Source organism: Mustela nivalis (assembly GCF_964662115.1).
Source record: "Mustela nivalis genome assembly, chromosome: 14".
NCBI classification, from domain to species: domain Eukaryota; kingdom Metazoa; phylum Chordata; class Mammalia; order Carnivora; family Mustelidae; genus Mustela; species Mustela nivalis.
Window position 1 is genome coordinate 43,380,129 of NC_139033.1, and position 12,788 is coordinate 43,392,916.

The 12,788-nt window shown below is 49.6% G+C and overlaps 1 protein-coding gene across 3 annotated transcripts in view; it reads left to right on the top strand.

Moving 5' to 3' along the window:
- MYO5B (myosin VB) overlaps positions 1-12,788 on the top strand; it is a 342,993-nt gene that overhangs the window by 207,295 nt on the left and 122,910 nt on the right. For all 3 annotated transcript variants that reach the window (XM_082699234.1, XM_082699233.1, XM_082699232.1), the window contains exons 8-10: positions 1,219-1,326; positions 5,323-5,432; positions 10,749-11,014. In XM_082699234.1, the coding sequence (XP_082555360.1) occupies positions 1,219-1,326; positions 5,323-5,432; positions 10,749-11,014 (484 nt within the window). The remainder of the gene's footprint in view (positions 1-1,218; positions 1,327-5,322; positions 5,433-10,748; positions 11,015-12,788) is intronic.

Genomic DNA, 12,788 nt, shown 5'->3' on the forward strand with positions numbered 1-12,788 from the left:
CAGAAGGTCAGATGTAGACAGTGGTAGTCGGAATGGATCAAGGAAAGAGACCCAAGACATTTGTAAGGGGTCAGAGTGGCAGCTCAAGGTGTCACAGGAAGACTGGACATGACAGTGAAATCGCATCGAAGCCTGTTAAGCTGATGTGAGTTTGACCACACACATGCAAGGGAGATAATTTCACCGTCTTTACAGAAGAAGAACAGTAGCCAGTGTCCAGCTTTGGCATCTTGTCAAAATCAAACACCATAAATTTAGAAATTCCAAACACTGGGCAGGGTTGTTTTACACAAAGGTTTTGCATTTTGTGGAAAATGTGATTTTGGGGGTAATCTCGATGAGGTACACTTGTTGCCCTAAATGCCAACCTCCAAGCCTGCTGCGTGGATACTGCCATGTCTTATTGAGTTACTGCCCTCTGCAAGGGTTGGCTCTGAATTCTCAGGCAGACCTGGGACTTCTCACCAGTTGTGTCCCAGGTGCTCTCTGAGGCCTGACTGAGAGGAGCCGAACCGGAGGGGAGATCAAACACACGAGGATCTCAAGGTTCATCTCTTCGTGTGCCTGAAGAGCTCAGGGGGTGCCCCAACTCAGTAGAACAAATGAACAAAAAACCATGTCACCTTGGGCACATCATTGCCTCTCTGTCAAATGAGGCTGTCACACTCAGCTTATCGACGGTCCTGTAAGTCTGTGATTCTAGGGTGCGTGTAGCTCTCAGTGTATATCAGATCCTTTTTAAAAGGATTTATTTACTTTAGAGATGGAGTGTGCGCAGGGGTGGGGGGGGGGCAGAGAGGAGACAGAGGGAGCATCTCAGGCAGACTCTGCACTGAGTACAGAGCCCAACGCAGGGCATGACCTGAGCTGAAACCAAGAGCCAACCAGGCATCCCTCAGATCCTTTTAAAAGGCAAATCTGTGGTAAATCCTGTAAACTGAACCACCTGTGACTTTTTATGGTCACGTGTTTTTGTGTACTGGTTTTATACAAACACAGCAATGCATCCTGTTAGTGTAGTGCTCTGTGTCTCCTTACCCAGTTTTCTCTCCATTTGCCATTGTCAGTAAAGATGATATTTTATAAGGATTGCACGTTCAGCTGGGAATAAAATTTTTGTCTGGGGTGAGTAGAAATCTTCATGGGTCGTGATCTGTGGGTAAATCGGGATCAAGCTTCTTTCCAATGCCTGATGCTTTTCCTCCTCGCCTCTCATAGCATGCGCAGAGGACTTCTTCTACACATCACAGGGAGGAGACACACACATCGAGGGCATTGATGATGCTGAGGACTTTGAGAAGACGCGACAAGCCTTCACACTCCTGGGTAAGCAGCTTCTGAGTGGGAAAAGGCCCAGACGATTGACTTCATGGAGAGTAGAAAAGCACGACAGTGTCCCACTTTGCCAAACTTCGTAAGCCCACGAGGAGCCCTGTTGCCCTTGGTGAATGTTGTCCTACTCTTAATTCATCCCAACCCTCACACTCCAGAGTTTAAGACTTGTACCTTTGTTGATCTGTCTTAAAAATAAGCATTTGAGAGTCATGTTCTTAGGCACTGCAAAATGGTCCTTTCCACTTCCTCAGGCCACCAAAGCCAGTGGAACAGAATGGAAAAGAACCACATCTTCTTGTGCCGTGGTCTGGGGTTAGACCGTGTGTTCTAGCAGAAAGAGCATGTCTTTAGGACCAAACCAACCCATGCACCACGGTCCTGGGATCCAAGCTGGAAGCAGACCATGAGGGTCTGGTAGTGTTCTCTCCTATACAGTGCTGTTCTGTCACCACTTTTTCTATAGAGAGCCTTAGTGGAATTCTTCAAGAGCTCTCTGTTCTTCTGGTATTGCTCCTCGGCCTTTTGGCTAATAACATCAAGTGTCCTCCTGGGCATGAAGGGCCATATTTCAAAGCCAGATATTTCAGTGACTCGTGAGAGAAAACTCCTCTCCCCAGCCATTTTTTTTTCCCCTTGCCATTTTTGAGGAAGAGGAGCCTGAGTGGCAGAGTGGAAGGCAAGCCTTTCTTCATGGGGAAATTGAATGAGTTAATTCCTGGGACCTGCAACCAGAAAAAAACAAAGCTTGGAAATTCAGCCTGAAGCTCAGGGAACGGCTCAGGATGGCCCCTGTGTTCCCCCAGCCCCTTCTGTGACCGAGGTAGACATCTGGTTTCTGAGTCGTGTGACTACTTCAGAGCTGCATTTCTTAGGTCCTTTGGTAGGAATCCAGGTGGTCTCATCCAGTGTCCAAATAAAACTTGTCCAAACTGGACATGCCCTAATCTCTGTGTGGTAGAAGCAGGGCTTTGTGGGCTGAAATCAGAGCAAGCGCTCTTCTCTAAGTAACCGGTGGGTAGACGTACTTTGTCTTTTGTACCCACGAAATAATGACCTAAAAGCCACGCTCGTTATTCCGATGAACAATATCAGTTAGCTAGAGCAGTAGTTGATGATTATTAAAAAGGTGTTTAAGACGACTTTAGGGATGCAGAAGTATCAGGTGCAAAAGGGCAAGGAAGAGCAGCAGATAGAGGCACTGTTGCCAGGCGGACATTCCAGCCCCTTCCGGGAGCGTGTGGTTGCAGGATCAGGAAGCCTGCCCGTGAGGGATCCTGCTGGAGGGCGTGGACCACGGCTGGTCTGCAAGGCAGCCTGCATTCGCCCAGCACTTGCTGGGACCAGAAGCTCTCAGAGGCAGCTGCTAATGCAGAGAACATGGCCTGAGGGCACCGCAGTCGCTCGTCCGGGGCCTGGCTATGCTGCCGCGATGGTGGTGGACAAGAACCGAGAACCCACATGTCCTCTTGCTGCTGTTGTATGGCTCGGTCACTGTGGAGGTCTTTGGGCAAGCTGGCCGTTCTGTCGGTGGGCAAAGGGGAAAAGTTCACCAGGTCTCGATCCAGTATCCCAAAGCGGGGCGGATTTGAGACTGAGAGATATAGATCGATGACTCACACCCTTGACTTCTCCAATGTCCAGAATCACTTTATTCGGTTGGGGAGCAGGTATGGAGGGGACTTGCTGAGCAGGAGACCAGTCTGCCCTGTTGGCCAGTGGCAGGAGGCCACCGCTGGCGGCTGCTGTGAGCAGTGGGTGGGCGCGGGTCCAAGGAGCAGGCGGCTCCCTCCAAGGCTCCAAGGAGGCTGGGTGCTGTCGTTCGCAAAGAAAATGGCACCAGGAAAATCTGTTGAAATAATCCTTTCTTCCCTACTTTTCAATAAACACATCTACTGTTTTACTCACACATTTTCTTAAAGGACAAGATGATAAATACTTGGGGCTCTTGGAGCCACGCAGTGTTTTGAAGCAGCTATTCAGCTCTGCTGCTGTTGTGGGAAGTAGCCATAGACAGAACATGAATGAGTGAACATGAATGAATGACTCTCCTAATAAAACTTTATTTATAAAAATACATCGTGGGCTGTGGGCCATAGCTTGGCAGCCCCTGCTTTACTCCTTCAGTTCTGATATTTGGTTTTCTGCTTGTCATAGTGGAGTACCGCTTATTAGGATAGTTTATAAAGAAGGGGCTTTCTGGTCAGTATAGTGCAGTGATCCTAACTGTTGTTAGAATTCAATAGTCCTTCAATACCTACTACTTAAATTCCTACCATGACTGTGCAGTGAAGGCTTTGACAATGGACAAAGCATTTGTTTCCAAGAGTGAGTGAAGGAGAGAAGTGATTTGTCCCTCTTGGGATGGTCCAAAACCCACTTCCTGACTAGTAGGACCTAGTTGAGAGCAGGATACACGAGCTCGGATTGAAATCCCAGGACTTTACTCCCTGTGTGGGTGAAGCACCACCAAGCCCCCATCTTGTCTGGGGATACCAACCTCTGGCTTTAACCCGTCTTCGTTTTTTTCAGTCCTCACTCAGTTACACTAAATTTTTTGGCCTCCAGCTCTTTTTGGTTTTTTGTTTTTTTCTTTTTAATTAGGTTAAACAAAGCCAGACATTTCAGTGACTCGTACATCTCTGTAGACACTTGGGAATACTTGCCGTCTTGGTACCTGTCGTCAGTTCAGTTCCGTTATTCGTGTTTCTGAGCACCTGTATCCCAAGGCAAGAACAGGGATTCATTATATTGCTATTTCTTTGTCTATTTTGAAACTTTTTATAAAAAAAATATGAAAAGTAAATCCCAGCCCCTATGACACTTACACAGTGTAATAGTCATTTGTCACTGGTGAAGTCTAGAGTGAATCTGTCTAGTTCATGTCTGGGTTGTCCACTTTGTGGATAGTTTTTCATCCCAGCATACTCTGTCTTTACCTCCCAGTTACTCTAGGTGTCACTCTTTTTAGGCTGTGTAAATTATTGCCTTTAAAATAAATGCATCTGGAGAGAAATGTGGGAGACCACTGTATTATTTCTTAAACTGAGTAGTAGGTTGACTGGTGTTCTGTTACTCTGCAGCCTTTTTTTGTAGGTCTGGTCTTTTGTCCTTCAAAAAGAAATGATTATGTTTTAAAGCTAAACATAAGTTTTGTTTTTTTTTTTAAAGATTTTATTTATTTCACAGATCACAAGTAGGCAGAGAGGCAGGGAAAGAGAGAGGGGGAAGCAGGCTCCCTGCTGAGCAGAGAGCTTGATGTAGGGCTTGATCCCAGGACCCTGGGATCATGACCTGAGCCGAAAGCAGAGGCCTTAACCCACTGAGCCACCCAGGTGCCCCTAAACATAAGTTTTAAGAGATGGTCCATGTCATTGTTGACTCCCGTGCTCAAGTCAGTGCGGCATCAGGTGTTGGCTCCGGCAGTTCGAAGTTTGATGTGTCCAGACCCGTGAGGGGGCGTGCAGCGTGGCTCTGCTCAGCGGTGGCCGAGAGCCAGCTGGCTGTCCAGCTCCTCCAGCAGTGCTCCCAGAAGGGCCTCCTCTTCCTCCCCCGTCGGCAGTTTGGATGTGGGACACAGATGTTTGCTGGTTATTATGTTCCGAGAGAAATGACTGCAGATAAATGACCATTCTTATTAAACTCATAAAAACATCCATAAAGTATTTGGTTGAAATGAAGTTTAAAATGAGTCTGCATGATTGCTGTTTCTCCTTTGCTCTTGGAGAAGTTAAAATGGTAGCATAACCCATCTGGTTTGATCAGAACAATCAGAGTGAGGATATTTCCCTTTTAGTCCAGGGAGCGCCTTTGCCCTCGGAGCTGTTACTATGACTAGTAATTATGCGGTGAGGAGCCGGATCACTTTAGGAGTCATTGGCCCAGAAAGGAAAAATCAAACTTTTTTAAAGTCCTTTTAAAAAGGGTAAAATGTCCTTTCTATCCTACCAGGGATGCTGAGTGTCATTCATTCCTTTTTTTTCCCCCCAGGAGTGAGAGAGTCCCATCAGATAAGCATTTTTAAGATAATTGCTTCTATCCTGCACCTTGGAAACGTGGAGATTCAGGCTGAGCGTGATGGCGATTCCTGTAGCGTATCAGTAAGTCGCACACCAGCACCCAAGATAAAACATACACAATTTACTCTGTTCCTAGAGTTTGATACAACTGAAATGTGTCTTTACACTCAGAGGACACTCGTAGGTTATTTATTCTTAACAGTAATGGTTTCTGTTCTCTTGCTGATAATATTTTAAAAGAACAGGTCCTTTTCAAATCAGCTGCCATCAAATTTCTATCACCAAGGGCAGGGAATTTAGTGGCTATTGAATAAATTCTTTTTCTTATGGATTGCTTTTCCAAGGACCCTGAGGTCCATGAAATTCTACAAAGTGTTCTCCATCCATGAGTACTTCCTGAGCTCCCCACTGAGGTCTGCACAGCTGGACATCATATTTGGTATCCACGGAGCTTGCAGTATAATTGGGTAGACAAAAGACAACCCTGCTTGGCAAGATTCTGGCAGTAGATGCAGAACATTGAGTCACCTTTATGAAAGTATGGCAAATTGTGAATGATTCCATTAATGCTCACAGTGACTGTTACTTTCCTGGTGCCCAGTGTAGCATCAGATATGTGCCAGGTATGGAATGTCTAAATGGGTAGATGTGGGAGATGGTGGAGATGTGTGGTCCCATAGTCAGCGGCTGGGGTGTGCTCTCTGCTGTGTGTGTCCAACTAGGTCCACCCTGGTGTTCCCACCTTGAGTAAGTGAGTCTTGAGTAAGTGAGTCTTGAGTAAGTGAGTCTGCGGTTGCTGACTAGACACCTCTCTTGTGCCCCTTCATTGCTGCGTCCTGGGGAAGTCCAAAGGAGGATTCTTGTTGCCGAAGACTTAGAATTTAGAAACCCAGACTCTGGGAAAAGACACAAGACAGTGAACGTGGGCCTGTGTCAATGCCACTCACAACTGATGCTTTTTCAATTGAACAAATATTTATTAACCTCTTGCTGTTTGCCTAGAGTTAGGGCTTATCAGAAGTTGAAACCAGTCCTGCCTTTAGAGAGAGGACCCTTGCCCCATATATTGTTCCTGAAAAAGAAATGGCCTTGGGGGCAGAGGTTCTCCTGGGCCCATCAAGGCATCCTCAACATGGAATCTGCTACCTGAGGAGAGCTTTGAGGCTCACGTGCCTGGGCCCAGTGTGAAAGGAGGGAACGCTGGAGCTTGAGCAGTGTGGGAGACCACAGACGATGCTGGGGGTGTGTGTTGGGTGGGCAGGGAGATTGGTAGTGACGATATTAAGAGGGAGCCCCTGTTGCGCGAGGAGATCCTGGACCCCGGCGGGATGGGAAGGGGGCCTCCATGCAGGCCACAGGCCCCCCACCCACCGACTCTGAGGCCTTCGGGCCAGGGAAGTATTGCTCCCATGTCTTTCTCCTTGTGAGGAAGGCATATTAAGGGTACCTAACCCCCATGTGTACCCCAGTAAATGCCTCTTGCTTCCTTAGGCAGCTGTGTATGTCCTGGTGTCAGGGACAGGTGAGATTAAGGACGTGTGCTTTGAGAAACTCCTGGTTTGGGTCTGTGAGATACAGGAAAGGTGACACATATTCCCTGGGTTTCCAACTTACCCAACATCCCATCCCCCCCCCCCCCACACACACACACATTGTGGATTCTTACAACACCTGTGCCTGTTCTCCATGGTGCTGCGCTTGGTTGTAATTTTATATTTTCCATGGGGGAGGGGGTTTTGCACATCTCTCCCCTCATGAAACATCACAATCTATGAAGGCAGCTACTGTTGGTGAATTATTGTAACCCAGGAGCTGGGACAGTCGGTGCCCAGCCCCTGGTAGGTGCCTGATGAGTGGATTTTTGCTCAGCACTAGTTTTGCCACTAAACTCTAGGATGTGTCTGGTGTAGGAGGCCGTACCCGCTCTGGCTGGGGGACCTTCCAACTCTGACAGACACTGGCACCCACCAGTGTTTCTGGAAAGACTATATGAAGGTGAATACCAAGACACAAATTGGAGAAGACTGGACAGAGGGCACGGGTAGTGCTTTAGGGAGAAGATGGAGGAAGCTGACAGGTAAAGGTTTTGTTACCAAATGGGGCAGCAGGCCCCGTCTCTCAATAACAGGAAGTTAGGGGTTTTTTTTGTTTGTTTCTTAAAGATTTTATATACTTGAGAGAGAGTGCACAAGTGCATGGGTGGAAGGGAGGGGCAGGGGGAAAGGGAAAATCAGACTCCTTGCAAGCAGGGAGCTCGATGCAGGGCCCCATCCACCCAGACACCCCAGGAAGTCAGGGCTTTGAGCACAGGAACTTGGCTTAGGCTGACCTCACGTTGTTCTCCAATGAGAGGCTGTGCAGAGAACTCATTGTGAGTCAGGTCAGCAAGGGTTAAATCCTGGTTCTGCTGCTTCCTGATAGCTAACCTCTCTAAGTCTGCTTCCTCATCTGTGGAGTGGGGGCTGATATGACCCCGATATGACAGGAGCCCGGGGCTCCCGTCACTCTTGACTCATCCCCAGCAGTTTGTTGGCGGCAGAGTGGACCTTGTGGACATCCCTGTTACTTCACAGGGTGGGGAAAACTAAGGCCCAGAAAGACCTTAATGACTATTAATGGTCATGTCGCGCCCCAGCCAGTGCCGTTTGCCCCGAACCACTGCCATCCTGGAGCCGGGCCACCTTTCTTGGCCAGGGTCCCCCAGCAGGTGCCAAGCCCAGAGCTGGGCGCATGGTGTGCGCAGGAAGTCTTCATGAAGCGGTTGCTGGTGAAAGTCTCTCTCGGATGGATTTGGGTTTATTTCTCTGGTGCAGAGGGTGGGCCTCCTGCTGGAAAGGCTGTCTGTCCAGACGCAGTATGCCTTCTGCTCTGGAGTTTTGATTTTTAATTAAAGCGTTAAGCTGTGTTTGCGACTGCCAGAGTTACCTTGGAGAGGCAACAGAGTGCAATTACTTGGGCACCAGAGGCAATTTGTTTCTTGAGTTTGGCAATATGGGCCCACAAAACCTAATCTACCTATGATGCTGGCCGTTTTTAATGGATTTAGCATCATTTAATTAAGCCTAATGTAATTACGTGATGTTCAGTCAGTCGCAGTTAGCACCTTTCATCAACAGTCAGAAGGGGGTAACAGAGGGACAAGCCCCATGCCACCGCACAGCCGGGAGCCTGTCCTGAGGCGAGCATCAAACAGTGCCCGGACATGGGCTTCTGTCTCCACTGCGTTCCCCGGGGAGGTGCTGGGTTGGGGGCGGGGCAGGGCTCCAGGGGGCAGGCTTCGAACCCCCCTGTCGGCTGCTGGGAGGCCATCTACAGGTCAGGGAATCCAGTGGTAATGCTATGCCAAGCAATTAAGAATGCCTTGGAAGTAGGTCGGATTGAGAAGTTGGACTCTTACCACCTCCGAACCTGTTGCCTGCCAGGCAGTCCCCAGGCATTTAACAGCACTGCGGGTGGCTTTCTTGGGAGGGGTGTATGGCAGGGGGAGGTGGGCAGGTGCAGGCAGGCTGCCACCAAGAGAAATGCTGTCCATCAGGACAAGGAGCCATGGCAGCCCCGCCTGCTGTGTGAAAAGATGGAGGGCCTCGTCCTCCCCACCCAGTCCAAGCTGACTCTTTCCCAGCTGGATCAGGAGCTCTGGGCCACAGTCAGGGCTACCTCCCCACCCCCCATTCTCTTTACCTGAAAAATGAGAGGATTAGGTTAGAATGATGATTCCCAAGGAATTATCCTGGGAACCTTAGCCCTAGGCAATTTCTTAAGAAGCTAGGGGTTCTTTGGTCAATTAAGTTCAGGAAATGCTGCATAAAATATGTCTCCTGGGGCTCTCAGGGTCCGTTAATACACCATTTCAGCTGTGTCTAACCTGGTGGCATCCCTGGGCCCCTGTTGTTAGGTAAAGCCCATTAAAGTGCTTTGTAGCTGTTGCTCCACAGACCGTATTTGGAAGAACACTGGCCTTACTGGGAGGTTCTTTCCTACTCTGACTTTCTATTATTTTGTAATTGTGTTTGCTTTGGGTAGATGGATTTTAAATATCTGTAGAAGAAGGGAAAAAAAGCTGGCCTGGGGAAGTGGTGTTAAGGAGGAAATGGTACAGTTTTCTGCGTTAATTTTCATTGAACGCTCAAACTCTCATTTAGATCCTCCACAGCAGCCTCATCAGAAAATGAGTCCCACAAGCAAAGGCAATTTACGGCCATTATAGAAGGTGGCAACATCGTGTTCTGAAGGATTCCCTTTCTGCTTGAGACTTAATAAGCAATCTGGCAAGCTCATGGTTTGGTTATCCGCTTTCCGGGTGCAGGGAGGGCATTTAGATGAGAGAGCAAAGAACGGGGGGGTTTTTGGGGTGCTCTGAGTGCAGAGCAAGGAGTATGTGACTTACACATGGGGGTGAAGTGAAGACAAGACCTGCGGGGGACGTGCTTACCGGGGACCGCAAGGCCAGGTGGTATGATGGGTACTTTGGGTAAATGAGGGTCGAGATTAGAGGCAGCTGGGTATGTTGGGTGGAAGGCGCTGCTTATCTCTCTAGAGAAGGGTTTTCAGGAGGAGGAATTCCTGGTTTTCTCTCCAGCTCTAAAAGGGTGGTATTACCAGTTGCAATGTTCCAAGTGGCTCTTCTCCAGTCAAAGTTTGTTCTCTGTTCTTGCTATTTGTCCTCACTTTCCACATCAGTGGGTTCTTTCCCCAGGCAGCAAGGGCTCTAAGAGTAGAACACCAAGTGTGTGTTACTTACTATCCCTGAGGCTAAGGTGCAGGAAAGTCTGCTCAGAGCACTGCAGTGTTAATGTGGGGAAGCATGTCCCATTGGCTCAGCTCTGTGTTCGTTCTAGAACATTCAGCTGTCGGATCGGGTGCAGCCGGTCAAGGGTAATGCTTGCCCGTGAGGACGTCTTTCCAGGCTGTGGGCTCAGCCCTGCATGCGGGACTCTGCAGATGGAAACCGTACATTTACCGTGATTCTGCATCTGCTGCTTTGTATGGTTCCTGCTGCCTTCTGGCTCCTTATTCCTAATGGATTTATCCGTCCCTAAGCTATCAGTTCTCATTCTGCTCCCTTCACTCAAGAAATTCTCTCCAGGCTGTGACTTGGCAGCCGGCTGGCCATGGAGGAGGGCAGAGGAAAAGTTAAGAAACCTTTTGTTTTGCAAAGCCCTCATCCTTCAGTGTAACAATCAGCTGCACCAACACACTTGGGGGCCTGCTTGTCCCTCTGCTTAGTGGTGTGGGAGTGTGCGAGCCTGCTGGTGCTGTGGCAAGGGGTGGCGAGGGGCGTTGTGGGTCTGCGGTGCTGGGGGAGGGGCTCATTTTGGCTCGGGGTGGTGGCGGGCAGGTACAGTGGCAGGCTTGCCCTCTGCTCCCTCCTGAAGCCCTCCTCCGCGTCTCTTCCAGCCCCAGGATGCACACCTGAACGACTTCTGCCGGCTGCTGGGGGTGGAGCACAGCCAGATGGTGCACTGGCTCTGCCACCGCAAGCTGGTCACCACCTCTGAGACCTACGTGAAGACCATGTCCCCACAGCAGGTGGCCAACGCGCGCAGCGCCCTGGCCAAGCACATCTACGCACAGCTCTTCGGCTGGATCGTGGAGCACGTCAACAAGGCGCTGTGCACCGCCCTCAAGCAGCACGCCTTCATTGGCGTCCTGGACATCTACGGGTAGGCCTGCTCCTGGCCTCCTCTCCCGCCACCTGATGGCTGTGTCGTCCTTTTTTTAAACAAGCAAACAAGCAAAACATTTAAAGGGAGAGCAAAAAAGAAACGCAAGTGGGGGTAGGGAGAGGGAATAGCAGGGACCCCGCAGAGCAGGGAGCCCGATGTGGGGCTCGATTCCAGGACCCTAGGATCACGACCTGAGCCGAAGGCAGACACTTAACTGACTGAGCCAGCCAGGTGCCCTGATTGTGTCTTCCTGCTAGTATCTCAGAGTTGGCAGGGGACCTTGCTTCCCAGTTCTCATCTAGGCAGTGTGACACATGGGAGCATTTTCTGTTGTCACAGCGACTGGGGTCTCTACTGGCACCTAGTGGCCTAAGATTTGGGATGCTAGGTGTCTGACAATATGGAAGACAGTTCCAAGGAAGAGTGGCCCCTTTCAGTACCCCAGTAGCTCCTGCATGGAGAAGCCCTGTACACATCCGTCTTCACAACTGGGAAACAGGCCTGCCGAGCGAAGGGTCTTCCCGGAACTGGACGGGAAGCTGCTCTGAACGCAATTTCAGGCTTTGTGTCTCAGCTGTTTTATTCAAATCTACCATCTGACCTCATTCACTGTGTTCCCCATCAAGATGGTTATTATAATACCATAATTTTGCCCAGCACTGTAAGACTCGTGTGCGGTCATTCTTGAGGCTTCTCTTCCTTTCAGAATTCTAGCCCAACGGCAAGGACTGTTATTTATAACCGCGTCTTCTGCAGGGAGAGGCAACATGGCTCAGCGGAAAATCTCCCTGACTCGGCGTCAGAAGACAGGGGTGGTGACTCATGGCTGGCCCCAGCTCGCTCCCCACCTCACAGCCTCCTTCTGGTCCTTTGTTTCCCTAGCTGGAGGGAAAGCATTGAGCCACAGTCTCTCTGAGGTCCTTTCCAGATCCTTCTAGAGTTCTTTGAAGTTCTGCATCCTGATCTGCAACCTCCTTTGCACATCTTTTATGATCAACGTCTTGCCTTCTTTAAGTTAATAATAGATTGAATCCTCCTGGGTGTTCATATTACGGAAGGTTATGGCTTCTGTCTTAAAATAGAAGTTCAGACCCCTGGAAGTGCAGAGTTGTAAGAACAGGGCTGCTCTGGTGGAAACAACTGCTTAGTGGGCTGATGGACTTCTGTTGAGACTAGAGCAAAGGGAACCTCCTAGAAGTGGCCACGTCCCCATGCAAAGATTGGCTGTCCTCGTTAGAGCTCTGCTGTACTTGTTCACGGTCGGGCTTCTAATCGAACCGTGTTGCAGGGTGTGGAGCACATGGAAGGAGGAGACTTGATTTCTGGCATCACAAAGGCCTCGTGCTGAGGAACTAATGCACATACATGAGCCACATAATACAAGAGACAACCGAAGAAATTCTAGAAGAGTCCATTTGAAGGTTTGGACACTCAGTGTGGGATGAGTGTCAAGGCAGGAGAGGGCATGCTCGTTGGCACCGTCAGGGAAAGCTTTATGTGGAAGGTGGGGTTTGAACTGGATCTTTTAAAGGGAGGGAGTAAAATACAGGAGGTGGGGGCAGCAGCTTTGGGACCCGGGAGCACCGTCATGATGTTGGGAAAAAGCGAAGTGTGGCAGGGAAGGCTCCTAGCTGGTGAAACGACAGTGGGGCATCCCCGAGAGCCCAAAGAAGGCGGATGCGTCCTCTCCAGGCTGTTCGGGATTTCATCCGAGTGGCTGGGTCCAGACCAATTCTCCTGGCCACTGAGTGCCTGCTTTGGGCTCAGCCCC